This window comes from Crotalus tigris, unplaced genomic scaffold (genome assembly GCF_016545835.1).
Source record: "Crotalus tigris isolate CLP2741 ecotype Arizona unplaced genomic scaffold, ASM1654583v1 scf7180000020377.207858, whole genome shotgun sequence".
NCBI classification, from domain to species: Eukaryota; Metazoa; Chordata; class Lepidosauria; order Squamata; family Viperidae; genus Crotalus; species Crotalus tigris.
The window spans coordinates 94,276-109,853 of NW_024097997.1; the positions used below are offsets into that span (position 1 = coordinate 94,276).

General features: G+C 37.8%; 1 protein-coding gene across 2 annotated transcripts in view; it reads right to left on the reverse strand.

Moving 5' to 3' along the window:
• Positions 1-15,578, reverse strand: part of MTR (5-methyltetrahydrofolate-homocysteine methyltransferase) — a 73,962-nt gene that overhangs the window by 54,204 nt on the left and 4,180 nt on the right. For both annotated transcript variants that reach the window (XM_039366807.1, XM_039366806.1), the window contains exons 3-8: positions 11,324-11,413; positions 9,839-9,908; positions 8,158-8,250; positions 7,646-7,752; positions 6,713-6,772; positions 4,850-4,944 (exon numbers count right to left, since the gene is read on the reverse strand). In XM_039366807.1, coding sequence (XP_039222741.1) covers positions 4,850-4,944; positions 6,713-6,772; positions 7,646-7,752; positions 8,158-8,250; positions 9,839-9,908; positions 11,324-11,413 — 515 coding nt within the window. The remainder of the gene's footprint in view (positions 1-4,849; positions 4,945-6,712; positions 6,773-7,645; positions 7,753-8,157; positions 8,251-9,838; positions 9,909-11,323; positions 11,414-15,578) is intronic.

Sequence of the window (15,578 nt, forward strand, 5' to 3'; positions counted from 1 at the left end):
TAGTCGTTTAGGCAAATATGACCAATTCCTTCCCTATGCAGGAATCCAATTTAAAGCATTCCCAATAGATGATTGCTTTGAACTCATCCAGCAAAAGGGCACCTACTCATTACCATTTAAGTATCTCATGGTTGCTCTTCAGGCACAAGTGTGGTAAATTATCCATTTTCTACTGGAATGGGATCTAGATGTAGAAGTAGAAATACATAGCATGGCATGTAAAAAGGATTGTGGTGGATTAAAACCAGTGACCTCTAATCCAAGATGAGATTTACATAAATGGGAATATTTGGGGACCAGATGGGATATCCAAATATTTTGATAAATTATTGCAGCCTTATTGCTTTATTGTTTTGCTTTATGGGAATATGTTTAATTATTTCTATATATCACTTTGAGCTCCTTTCAGAGACGGAGTGATATAAAAATCAAATACAGTGGGAGGTAATACAAATGCTAGTACTTCTGCATAGTAGATTAAGCTCTTTTAGCAAAGAGATCAATTTCAAATAGGGAACATTCTGAAAATAAATATCTTCAAGTAGTGTCAACTCTACCATTTATTTACATAAAAGCTAAAACATAAAAAGATTAAAACAAACATTGCAAAGACACATGGGGAAGGTGGGGAGGTGAAATCTCATATAAACTTCCCAATTCAACTGTAATTTGTAATTTCAACCTTCAAAACTAGAAAAAGTTGCTTAAGATGGGCAGCCATATAAATCTTTTAAATAAGCAACTAGAATAAGAAAGATCATCATCAGTGATTAGCTTCCTAGGCAGCAGCTGCTTGCTGAAGTTGCCAGAGATTCATTATACATAAAGCTAATTTAGTAATTAGTCAGGAATAAAGGTGAGAATATCATCGAACTAATAAAAAAAAACAAGCCTGTAGATAGTGTTTCTCAACCTTGACAATTTTAAGGCATGTGGACTTCAACTCCCAGAATTGTGGGATTCTGGGAGTTGAAGTCCACATGCCTTAAAATTGTCAAGGTTGAGAAACACTGCTGTAGAAAATAAGCCTCCACCAAGCTCTGGATTCACATATGTCAACTGCAAAGAAGCCACATGATGACTCCCTGTAGTTGCTTCAATGGCTTCCTGAGGTTTTCTGGGCATGGTTATACGTGCCCAGTGATCACTTCCACCAAGAAAACTGAGCAGCTGCAATTCCTGTGCTCCACACAAGAACAAACCTTGCTTGATGATTTGCCTAGCTGTCCCCAACACATCTGTCTCTAGCTAGTGGTCCTCCAGAGGTGGGTGTCAACTCTCATAATTCCCCACTCAGCACAGGTACTGCTCAGAATTTTGGGAGTTGAAGTCTCAGTTGGAGGAAAAGCGATCCTAAATTATCAAATACAGTTTGTTCTAACAGAAATTAATCCTGACCACCTAAGAAGTTACCTATAGAAATTGGGCATCTCCCTTGGCAAGGAGCATGATTCTTTACAACTCTATAAAAACTGGGGGGAAACAGTAATCCTCCCTGAGTCTACAGCTGTAATGGTAAAAGCACAAGCAGGATCAGAGATTTTAGGATGACTGAAGAAAAGATGAGAGTAAAGCTTTCCCTCGTGTGAAAGTAAGTACAATTGAATTTACTGCTTCAGTTCTTATGAGGCGGTGATTCCCTGCACCTCCAGTTCAGATTAAGCTTTAACAATCTCTCAGCAGGCTGCTATTGCGAGAACATACTTATTGAAGAAGGATTCAGACAGATTGCAGTTAAGAGTTTTTCACTTAAAAAAGGGGGCTGTGGCCCTATTGCTATATAATTGTGCTTTACTTACTGCAATGCAAAAGGTAAGATGTATTTCACTGTAATACTGCATCTTCTAAAAAAATATTATAGTAACTGTTCTGTTTAAGCTGACAGTCTTATCAATGGACACTCTTGTAATACTGTATAAACTAAGCCATCTCGCTGACTTCTTACACTTTTTTCTGTAATCCATGGGGAGGTTTATGAAATCTTTGATTCAATTTTAGGCAGAGATTCTTCTGCTAAGAAGCAACAATATTTGATTCAGTCAGCAGTGAAGGCTGTATGAGCTCAGCTAAGCAACTTATAGTTCACTGCAAATGGCTACTGAGAGGTTGAGCTGCAGAGTAAATTATCCACAGTACTGCTTATACAGCTAGTCTTCACTTAACAACTGACCTGTGTTGCAACCAAAGTTACCATGGTGCTGAACAAGTAACTTTACAATCAGTTGTTGCATTTATGACTATCGTAGCACCCCATGGTCAAATGATCAAGATTCAGGCAATTTGCAATCAGCAGGTATTTATGATTATTGCAGTGTCTTGTAGTCATGTGACTTCTATCTGTCCACTTCACAGCCTGCTTCCAACAATGGAAAAGCTGGCAGTAAAATCTCACATCATGGTCATGCGATATCTCACTTAATGACCATAGGCAACTGGCTTAGCAAATGTGGTAGAGGTGAGATCATAAGTACATCATGGTTATGTAATGTTTCATTTAACGACCATGTTGCTTAGCAATGGAATTGCTAGTCCCAATATTAATTGTTCAGCAAGGACTGCCTGTACAATAAACCACCTAGGACAGCTGTCACAATCAAAAGAGAATAATTAGGCACAAGGAACATTCTATTATGCACTGGAGATCTGTAGCAGCCCAAGAGTATCATAAGACAAGTAGAATAGATTCAATATATCCTAGAAATTATTATTCCACAAGCAGGAAAGAAACTGAAGATGAAAAGAGATCAGATTTTAGCAAGATAACAATCTGATACATACTTTCAATCAACCATGAAGTATATATAACAGAAAAAGTAATGGCTTTTCATCGGCGTTCATTGACCCCAGACTTGAACAGTGCTGAGAAATCTCAAACGTGAAATCATACCCAGGGGGGTATAAGAGTACTTCTAAGCTAGAAGAGATTTGCAAGCAAAAATGATGGAACGCATTCAAAAGCAAGAATAGACTAACTGGCTAGAGGAAATAACTGAGAAGTTTCTTCTTGCAAAGGATGCCACCCAACTATTACAAAATAATTAGAAAGCTGTCCAAACTTCATTTGTATTCACTCTTCCTCATTCAGAATCTATAAACAACTGTATTCAAATCTGTAGAAAAATGGGATGTTTTGTACCATGCAAAGGATGCACAATCTTCTGCTGGTCACTTGAGCATTTATTGAAATATGCTATTAGACCAGAAATACCTCTGTTTTTGTATGCAGCTGTATATATGCATATGTAAAAAAAGTAAGAAATGTGGAATTATGCATATATTTAAGGATGGATATATATATATATATATACATACATATATATATATGTGTGTGTGTGTGTGTGTGTGTGTGTGTGTGTGTAGGTCTTTGGTTGTTCGGGTTTTCTCCTGCGTAAAATTGGAAGTGTCTTGGCAACGTTTCGACGAAGTCTCATTCGTCATCTTCAGGCTGGTGTTTTCAGCTTCGTGCTTTGAGCAGCAATATTGCTGCTCAAAGCACGAAGCTGAAAACACCAGCCTGAAGATGACGAATGGGACTTCGTCGAAACGTTGCCAAGACACTTCCAATTTTACGCGGGAGAAAACCCGAACAACCAAAGACCTACATATATATATATATATATATATATATATATATATATATATATATATATATATATATATATCCATCCTTAAATATATGCATAATTCCACATTTCTTACTTTTTTTCTACATGTTCCATATCGAAATAGCTAACATTTTTAAAACAAACTGGAGTTATTATAAAACTGGCCAACACCAACTAATTGTATAAAAGATCAATTATCTCTGCAATGCTGCACAAAGACATGCAATGATAGAATCGGAAATAGCAAGACTATATGTCTGCAAGTCATTCAAATAGTATAAATAAGCTGGCCTATGTCCTACTGACCCATTATTCAACAAGACTTGCAGCCAGAATAAAGTACAGCCAAAGATGCCTTCCTTATCAATCCATAAATAAATTAATTCCATTTAATTCTGTGAAATCATGACCAATTTATTAGTTTTTACACTTTTTAACTCGCCAGTCAGAGCTCCTTTTTCACTTTAGGTTCTTTGCCTCGTTACAGCATTCCATCTATCTTCCTACCAGCCTAATTTGTTGACCTCCCTGTACAGATTTTCTATTCTTCTTGCTTGCTCTTTTTTGATCAGTCATTTCCCCAAAACACAAAAACAGAGAGGAAGAACAGACTTCAGCCTATAACTGCTGCATTGCCTCTGTGTAATGAGATGAATTAACTGCAGTAGAGCTTCAGCATCAAGCATTTCCAAACTTTACCAGATGTGACAAATTTTGTCAACTGGGGACAAACACAGCAGCTGTTCTAATTTCTTCAGCTGATAAACCTAAAGTACTCGTCTGCTTGGCAGTATTTATTAACTATTTTCAAGCTGTAGGCAAAGACTGAAGGAGGAAAACTGCAGGTCTATTTGGAATCATATCCAATGCACAAACTATAGGGGACAAGGAAGAAAATCAACAAGCAAATCACGATTACACAAGTGCATAGAAAGTTGGTATATTGACCCTGAGCACTTACAAAACAATTTGGGGAGGGTGTGTGTATGCCAATCCCTTTCCAGCAGTCAAGAAACCATACTAGGAGAGAGGCCTGGTAGGATTTGATTTCTCCAGATAATTGGCTGCATTTTCCAATGGAGAAATGCATCCTTTGAAATTAATGATTTCTTTGAAAACAGCCAGTGATGTTAGATGATGGGTAATGTGAGCAGTGGCAGAAATTAACAACTGTGCAAGCATTTTATCAAAATCTATTGCAGCTGCAAATCTTATTGTAAAGCAAATCCAAGGTGTTTTCTCACCAAAGTGGCTGGCTGTGAGATATGCTGATGACAAATGCTTCCCCAGTCTGTCCAGAGAGAGTACGGCCACTTTTATCAACAATGGTCCCTGATACCTGTAAACCACAAGGTCAGTAGGGAGGTAGACAAAGTAGCAACATTAAAAACAGTGCAATAATAGATGCTAGAGTAAAATTAACTTTAATGCTTCTGTTAAAAACATCTGACTTGACACAAAATTGGTCTGGAAGTGAGTAGCTTCTTTTTCTATAGCAAATTTCTTCAAATCCCTTCCATGTATTTGGGGACTATAATATCCAGATTCCTTCTATGCATTGGGGGACTACAATATCCACAAACCCCAGCCACTCCTGGGCTGAAATTTCAGTTCACCTCAAAGGGAACTGACTGGGGAAGGCCGATCTATCCAAAAAAGCACAGGATAAAATTTTTTATCTGTATTCAATACTCAAAACCCAGTTGAATTTTAGTGATTTTGCTCAAATAGGATAGGGGTTTTTGGGGGGGGGGGAGTCCATTTTCTATAGCAGTATGAAATAAGTCCTTCTCCTCATCTATCTTTTATTATGCCTGATGAAACTTGACATTTCTTCCGAACACTGCAGGTCTTTTTTAATTGGGGTTATATTTCTAATCTGGTATAAAGTGTATATGTTCTCATTACCAAAAAAAAAAAAAACCCTATGAAAACCAGTTAAGATATCTATGGAAACAATAACATATAGCAGAACCAAAAGTAACAGCAATACCAGTTCAACAGACTATCCTCTGAATTATTGTACATATCAAGTTCTTCTCCATTAAGCTTACCTGTTGTGCCCTAAAAATACCACAAGCTTATAAAAGCAAAATGATTGGTTTTCCTTGCTATCTTTATGCAACAAATATCCTGTCAGCAAAATAATTTGGGGATCAAGTGCCAAGAGCCTGGGGAGAATATATATGTTGAATAGATACAGGCTCTTGGCACTGTCCCTCCTTTAATCAATGACGGATGGTCCCTGATGGGATTATCATCTCCCAGCTTCAGGTCACAAATTGCATAGGACAACCTATTGGGCATTATGACAATCCTCTCCTACAGCACATTGGTCAATCAAGGACAGCTGGAATGTAACTATCTCATAAAAAACATCCAACTATCCCTCTTGTACCAGGCAGACTGGCTGATCCCAGCAGGAGAAAGAGGTGCTGCCTGCTATCTATATGGAGCAGTGGAGAACAGGAAACTATCAATAAGATTTAGGAAGCTTTCGGCTACTATTGAAGTTCTCAGCTGGAACCGAGCACATTTAAAACAGCAAACATAAAGGAAGCAGCTGAGAAGAAAAGGCGTATTCCAAGACTCAGCAGCAGCTACCCTCTGAGTTAAGAGCACAGAACTGCACACTGAGCAATAATATTATTTATTTGTATTTTTAGCGTGCAGAGACTCTGGGCAGGAATTAAAATATTTTTGAACATGTAAAAGCACACAAACAAAATATGCCATATATTACAGTTGCTGAGCCCACAATTCAGCTTTTATCAGCTAATGAAGCCATAACTTAGTGTGAAAATTACTCAGACTTAAGGCTGGCATCTTCCAAGGGAAAATAATTAGCAGGCCAGGCAAGATTCTTATAATTTGGCACATTGGTAATATTATTGAGGGGACATTTTCAGATTGCTATGTGTGGCAGGTCATTCATTTATTATCATTAGAAAGCTATAAAGCACATACTAGAAAAAGCAAGCTAACACACAATATGTGAGGTTTCCAAAACACGGTGTTCTTGATTGTGTTAGCTACTGTAGAAAAAAGGGAATGTATTCTTTTTCAGAAAAACTGGATAATTCTAAGTTTAATTAGAATGTACTCACAAACAAGGGTCTCGGTTCATAATCTTCTTCAAATAACTTTTGGAGAGCAAAGAGAGCTGCCTGTCCAATGAAAATACCACAGTAAATTAATTTCCCTTACTCTATGAAATTCTCATTTCATAGATATGGAAAAGAAAGGGGACAAATTACCACTAATGAAAGTGTACAACTCAACCCTATTCCAAAATATGCATACAGACAGTCAAGTAAAATATGCAAACCACAGTGGAGCCTGCTGGACATTTGTAATCACAAGAAAGAGACTGACCTGTATCTTCCATTGAAGAATTTATTGCAGAATAGAGCCTGAGAGTCCATACAGAAACTGAATTGGGTCAGATGCCTTAATAAGACCTCAACTCAACTGAGCACCGTGCAGAGAACACATTGGTATACATTAAAAAAATTGCAATATATCCCAGACTTTATTTTAATCCCAAATTTAAGCTTCAGTCAGGAGTATGAACTTTACAGAGATCTTCAAGGCTCAGAGAAGAGAGGTCAAGGCATGTCCCACGTTATAAACTATATCTCTTCTGCAAACTAAAGATTCAGGTTTGCCTCTATTTGCTTCATTTTACAGTCTTAACTTTGTGCAAGAATTCCAGAAAACAGATAAAGATAATTGTGTCTCTTTTTCTCGTTGCATTTCTAAGATTTCTTTTAGTTAAGGGAAAAGTAATTTTTTAAAAAAAATCTCATGACACAGGGTTCCAAATCTGAATTGCTGACATCATAAACCATAGGACAACAGTACCCCCAAGCTTTAGTTGCTTTTAAAGGGAAGCCAACCTCTCATTTTACAGTAAATAAAAGGATTATCTGCCAGCACAGCCTGCCTATTATTAGCATATGCATATGACTTCCTTTTCAGATATTATTGGGAATGGGCATTATCATTATGAACAGTCAAAATTCTACTTAAAAACTCACCTTGGCATTGGCTGTATCAAATATGGTTTCAACCAGCATGATATCTGCTCCACCATCTAAAAGACCTTTGGCTTGTTCAGTGTAGGCATCTACCAATTCATCAAAAGCTAAAACACAGCAACGAATAGTTACAACAATGAAAAATGCACTTTCCAGTTTCAGCTGGAAAGATGGTTCTCACATGCTCCATACCTGCTAGAAATGAGTGAAGGTAAACCTGCATTGTAATTCCTTATTGTTTGAGATGATATGTGACAGCTGGGCTATCATATATTACTAAATGTTTGCTTGACTACTTAAACATACCTGGGGCTCTTTTAATGTGTCACTAATTATAAATTTATTAACTGTAACCAAACATGAAATAAAATTCAAAGTGAGAAAATCTTTAAAACTGTCGAATGTTTTGAATCAATATGGCAGAACTGTAATTAGAACTAAACTGACAGAAGCAGGTAAAACCAAATTAATAAATCATTTGCAGTTTTAAGATTATCAATGGAAATACTTACTAACATTCCGATAATCAGGACTTTCCACTGATGGGGAAACAGAAAGGGTCTTGTTTGTGGGGCCCATTGCCCCAGCAACGTATCTTTTACTTCCTTAACAAAGGAGAAAAGCACAAACATAATATCTGAATGACGAACTTTGGACTTGTATGACAAAGAAATGCAAAATATTAGACAATATCTGATCTTATGGTCTTCATTTGTATGTTGCAATGAAAAAACATGACCGCCCTCTAGAGATTAGATGATCCATTCTGCCAAAAAATGTCTTGCTAAAGAGACCACTATGTCTACCGATCTTCATATACTATAATAATGACCATTGTTTAAGGTTATAAATGAACAAAATCCTGAAGTGAACAGCAAAGATAAGTATGGGCAAACTGTGACCCCAGAATTGCATGTGTCCACTGAACTTCTTTTTTTAGCTCTTAAAATGGTACTGCCAAATTTTTTATTTCCTACTGTTTTTGCAATAAGAAGCCTATGAAAAGAATAGCATAATCCTAAAATAAACTTATCACCATTTTAAGGAGGAAAGCGCAAAAGCAGGAAAAACGTAAAAAAAATGTTGATTTTACACTTAAACATGGAAATCGTACTTATTTTGTGTTAAGACTTCACCTATTGCTGGCTGTGAAATTCTGGGAGTTGAAGTCCACATGTCTTAAAATTGTCAAGGTTGAGAAACACTGACCTATTTTGATATTGTTCCCATTCCAAATTACTGCTCTCTCATAGTAGCAATATTTCTATCTATACCAGAGGTCTCCAACCCCCAGGCTGTGGCCCACCTACTGGGCCAGGGCCCGTTTCAAATCGGGCCGCTCAAGTGACAGATGAGCACACGCGCAGCTCCATTTGTGTGAACAATGGGCACTCGGGCTCACACAAAAGTTCCATTTGCAAGAGTGGAGGGCGCTCACGCTCACGAGTGAAGCTCTATTTGCAAGAGCTGCACGCGCTCACGTGTGTGCCTACAACTCACACAAAACCATATCCTCTTCCCTCCCCACCAGGCTGCCAAGCAGGAAAGGTTGAGGACTGCTGCTCTATACTCATAGCAAGCATGTTGGGGGGGGGGGGTCTGAATGGGGAAGAACAGATTTCAGATGAATCTAGCAAGAGAGAGTGGCTTTAGATTTTATGGCCTCCTGGATCTGGTCATTTTCCATCTTTAGTTCTAGGTGGAGTTCCCTAGAATCATATAAGCAATTTGGAGGTTCTCCTGGACTCACAGCTCCTGTGTGAAGAACAGATATCACCATGACCAGAAAGGCCTTCAAGCTGGCCTTGAAGAGCTTCAATTGGTTCAGAATGCAGCAGCCTTCTAATTATCATATTACATCTTTGCTCCACAAACGGCATTTATTATTTCACACAATACTAAAAGCCATCAGAAAATTCAGCTTGGCATAAAAAATAATAAAGAAAGGTAGACTCAAAATATCAAGAACTACTTAAAATGGTTATTGGTAAAAATACAAAAATTAAAAAGTGCTATTAAAATTCAGGTAATTATATCTCAGCAAATTAGGCAATACTGCTCTAAGGACTCTTATGTGTTTTTCACTCTTCATCGAAGGAAAATTGTAATGTGATTTAAACCACAGCCAAAACCACATCAGCAAGCCTAGATAACTCACGATCCAAGTGCATATCAGTGTGTCAAGTTACTCACCCATCTCTGCAGTAACATCATCAGCTGCTTTTCGAGCTATCTGGGCTGATATTTTATTTAACCGATAAGCCTAATAACAGATTGGGGGGGTAAATGGTAGATACAAAAAAATTAATAATCTTCATTTGCGCTGCACTAAACTCTCAATTATAATTTTGCAGTCAAAAGATCTCATACAGAGGCTCCTTAACAGTCTTCAGACTGTAGAAGGATCAACTGGCAGGAACTAATCTTAGGAGCCAAAACGCACCAAAGCCACAATGAAATGGAACAGAGATTATGCCAGTTCACTGTAAACAAATGTTTACAGGAATTTCTACTTCTGAAATGAATCAAGGTGGGTGAGGACAAGACATGGGCAAAGGAGGGTTTACACATAGTGTTAAGCCAAAATGGGTTTTATATATTTCTGACATAGTGGGATAAGTGAGCCAGATCAAAGAACAAAGCAGATAGGAGGAAAAAAGCTGCTTCTTGGCTGCATTAGAAGAAGCAGAGAATTTGCAAACCCATGGGTTACTCATTTTACACTATAATTCACAATCACCTCCAAAAGAGCACTGTTACAAAAAATAAAAATAAGATAAAGTGAATTTATCTCAAGAATCTGGAAAATGATGTCAGCTAAAAACACAAGACAGGATTAAAAACAGGCTTGTGGAGATGATTCATTAAAAAACACTCATGTCTTGGCTGCTATTTAGATCAGACAACAAGATATGAAAGGTGGCACACTCTTGCAAAGATGCAAACATCTATCATTGCAGATATGGCATCTGTTTGCTTTTTTTCAAGAAGAAAAATGATTTAACAAAAAAAGAAGACGATCATCATTTCTTAAAGTCCTCACCCAGATAACAGCATTTTAAAGATTAGTTTACATTAACCTACTACAAAGCAACATTGTACAAGCATGAACCGTAGCGGGAAAGAACAAATATCCACAATAACGAAGTTAGAAATACAGATAGTCCTCGACTTTCAACAGTTCATTTAGTGATTGTTCAAATTTACAACGGCACTGATAAAAGTGACTTATGACTGTTTTTCACACTTATGACCTTTCCAGCATCCCCATGATCATGTGATCAAAATTCAGATGCTTGGCAACTGGTTCATATTTATGACCAGTGCTGTGTCCCAAGGTCATGTAATCACCTTTTGCGATCTTCTGACAAGCAAAGTCAATGAGAAAGCCAGCTTCCCTTAAAAACCGGGTTACTAGCTTATCAGCTGCAGTGTTTCACTTAACAACTGAGGCAAGAAGGGTCATAAAATGAGACAAAATTTACTTAACGACACAAATTTGGGCTCAATTGTGGTCGTAAATCGAGGACTACCTGTAACCAAGCAAAGCACTGCTGTTTTTTGCAATTAGGCTCTTTTGGCAAATGATCAAGTGAAGCAAGTTAGCAAATCCAAGCAGCTTGATCAAAGGTCAAAGGAAAACCCAAACTTGACAAGTAAGAAATCAAAAATTCTTACCAGATGTTCAAGGCTGTAATCAGCTTGTGCTATTTTAGTGCTACTAAAAGTATTTGTCTCAATGATATCAGCACCAGAAAGCAAGTATTCCTGTAAGAATAGAACAATTGAAATAGCAATAGCATTTAGACTTATATTCCGCTCTATAATGCTTTACAGCAGGGGTCCCAATTCCCAGGCCGCAGACCAACACTGGTCCAGGGCCCTCCAGGAACTGGGCCACGCAAGCAAACAAAGCCCTATCTGCGCATGCATGGGATGGAGACAGCATGTGAAACCATGCCCCCCCAATCCACAGAAAAACCGGTCCCTGGTGCCCAAAAGGTTGGGGGCTGCTACTTTACAATACTCCCTGAGTGGTTTACAAAGTCAGTATATTAATCTGGATCCTCACTTTACCAATCATGGAAGGATGGGAAAGCTGAGTCAACTTCAAGCCCTTTCAGGATCAAACTCCAGGCCCTGAAGCAGTTTGCCCTCTAACCACTGCGCCACCAGGGCTCATAGTCTATTTCAGTGGTCTTCAAATTTGGCCCTTTTATGACTTGTAGACTTCAACTCCCAGAATTCCTCAGCCAGTGTGCCTGGGAAACATGGTACAACCAGATATGCGCAGAGTTTGTTGAAAAAGGAACATTTTTTTAGAAGTAGTATAATCTAATCTTCCCTACAATGGATTTTAAGTCAACGGGGACTGTATCAGTATTTTTAAACAGAGTACCAGCTCCAAAGTGAAGAAGGCCTAGGAAAAAAGGGTCTTATGATTAGTCTTAAAATAACAATAAGCAAAGCAATATTTGGAGAAGGCCAACAGAGCAAAGTTTAATTTTTTTCAGGAATCATCCTAAATTGTCCTATTGTTGAGGCCATACTGGGAAACAGAATTTAGAGCCACCACCTGATGCTGCTTGAAGTCAGTAAACACACCCGTACGCTCAAATCTAGTGAGCTAGTGAGCTGAAGAAAACAAAACAAAGTTCATCTGTAATTAAATTATTCAACAGTCAGAAAGCAGAACTTGTAGTCAATGGCTACTGAATAGATGATTGCTTTAATCAAGTCCAAAGATACATTATCAATGAGCTGTCTACTAGTTTCTTGAATAGACTACAGAGTTAACAGTTTGCCTACCACTGTGAGTAAAGTAACTAGATATAAAATGAGACCTTGTCCCTGATCATTTTTAGTTCTGTTATTAATCTTTGAGATTAAGAGGAAAAGCTTTATAAATCCTCTCAACTGCAAGCTCAGCTTATGTTTTTTCATTATTTGAACAGCAGGAGAGGAAACTCTACAATATATTATACAATTAAATTATAACTGAAAATGGCAAAAGAAGCAATTCCTGTTCCATATTCATGTTGTTATACTGTACAAAGAAATGTAGTTATATTTCAGATTTGGAGGCTCCAATATGACTGTCTCAGTTTAAACTCTTGCATTTTTTTCCCTCAGCAGCAAAGAAAATAAATGAGGACAAAGGTAATTACAGACTGTTGTATTTTAATCAAAATGCTATCAGGAAGAATTCCCAATTTAGATTTTCAGTGAAAATGACTGATAACTAAATATATTTCTCTATGTATCCAGTCTTTTTAAAAATTAAGAAAATATCAATAATTTCAAGTGTTATTTCTTTTGAAATAACTTCTTAAGTTTATATGTATGTGTTTTAGTGTTATGTGCAAATGTACATTTATTCATTTACAACATTTTTAAGGCCACCCAGCTAATGATTTTGAGCAACTTACAACGTTAAAATCTGAAGAGAAAAATAAAAACACAACTTTCAATTTCCTACATGTGTATATAGAAGTATAGAAGTAAGGGTATGACTATAGGAATCAATGAATGAGAGACAGTGCGGTATAAAGGTTAAGATTTATTTATATTTTATTTGCACTGAGTGCTTTTGTACCGGAGATAAATTCCTTGTGTGTCTAATCATGCATGGCCAAATAAAGTATTCAATTCAATAAATTCATGCAAATAAATTGACTTTCTGATTAATTAACAAAAGGCTAAGATGTTGGATTAGAAGAGGGGTCAAGTCCTCTCTTTGGCGTAGAAACCAGTTATGTTACTTTAGATCAATTGCTCTCTCAGGCTAAGACTGGGAAGTTGTAAAACTAATTACCTGCACAGAATCTACGTAATTTTCAACAGAGGCCTTCATTCTGCACCAGACTGATTTGGGTTGTTATAATAGAAGCTGAAAACACCAGCCTGAAGATGACGAAAGGGACTTCGTCGAAACGTCGCCAAGACACTTCCAATTTTACGCGGGAGAAAACCCGAACAACCAAAGACCTACATACAAACACCCGCGAAAACCTCAGAAAACATATGTATGTATGTATGTATGTATGTATGTATGTATGTATGTATGTATGTATTCTCCTCACCCCTACAGCTGGTATCTGTTTTTCTCAATCTCGGGTCCTCTGGGAGGGTTTTGAGCAGTATCTTTTAACACGACACTCTTCTGACAGACAGCTCTGATGTTGTTCCTGAGACCTTTTGGAGCCACCCTCCCAGCTTAGGAGTCACAACCAAAGTGCTCGTAACATCACTGTTTTAGTCTTTATTTTCCACATTCTCTCTAGTTCTTCCTTCAGATACTGTTAAGTCTCCAGTTTCCCAGGCACCTTTTTCTTGATGTTCCTGTCACTTGGCATTGCTACATCTGTCACTACTGCTGTCTTTTGATCCTTGTCTACTATATATGTAATATATGCTACATCTATGGCAAAAACATCTGAAGCACATGCTCTTTCCTAGTCAAATAAAACCTAGAACATGAATTGGGGTTGCAAATATCTGTGCACATGGGAATGGGATGGCTGGGTGAGTTATGCAATAGTAAATATTGAAATACATTTGACTGGCATCTGAAAATGTATAAATAATGATTTTGATTCCACTAAAATTGCAATATATCTCATCACATGTCCTATTTATTAATCGGTGTGTCTTCTCATAGACAGAAGTTATCAGAGGACCATTTTACTGTAATCCCTCTGCTGGTGATTCACTGTCATATTAATGCATACAGAAGTCTCTTTTTTCAAGGAAAGTTATTTATCTTGCCTTAAGACATTATACAGGTATGTGAAGAATCCCCTTTACGTGGAACTTGCTGTGAGTAACTGCAGACTCATTTTAGCGCCCCCAACCCTGGGACACTGTAGACACAAACGCTAGCTGGAAAGACAGATACCCCTCTGAAGAACTCATACCAGCAATGCTGTTGGTTTGCTTTGGCTGAGAGGCCGTCTGAAAACTCTCTTGGCCAGATAACAGTGCAGCATATTCTGCCATGACAACTGGCCAAACAATTAACACACCCATCAGCCAGGTTCTAGTGCCAACCCAAAGATCTACTTTGGACTCCCTGGTGCTCCGCTGAAACACAACTGAGCACAAACAAAAAGGTCTGGATCACACCTGAAGCTTTCAATGCCATGCAATTCCCAAAGGATAAAGGCACTGAATGTTTTCAAAAAAACAGAAGCACCTTCACTTTCATGCTACATAAAGAATCCCCAAATAACATGAAGACTTTGTATTCCAAACTGGGAACCACCCTGGTATAATGATTAAAGTGCTGGCCTGGAAACCAGAAGACTGGGAGGTCTAGTCCCACCTTAAGCATGAATGTCAGCTGGGAGACGGGGGCCAATCACTCTCTCTCAGTCCAATTCATATCACAGGATTGTTATTATGGGAAAAAAGGAGGAAAGAACATTACCATATGCCTGGTGTCTTTGGTTGTACAAAATAAAAGGTGGGATGTAAATCTAATCAAGTCCTACACCCAACCACATCAAAACTTCCCTCTAGCTTGCCTTTCTCCATTCTAGATCATCACAGCCAATCTCCTGTCACCAAATCCCCAATTTCTTTTCAAATGGCCCTCTACCAACCATGACAGACATAATGAGTTATTCTAGTATGTGCACAAAGTAGCAGGAAAGCCTTTGAATCTAATAGTCTCAAGAACTATTTATTTAGTTCAATAGTGAAGTGAGAATCAGTGTCCCTGAAGACCTATCTGAGTTAAAAACAAGCTGATCTCATTTCAAACAGGTGCCCAAGACAGTTTCAAATTGCATACTATTTTGGAAGTCTGAAGTGGATGATTAAAGCCATTGCCGATACAGATTATAAGATTTTTTTTCTGGTGAACTGTGCAGGAAATATTTTTTCTAATACTTCTTAACCTTTTTTTTTTTTAACCTGGGACCTTAGAGTT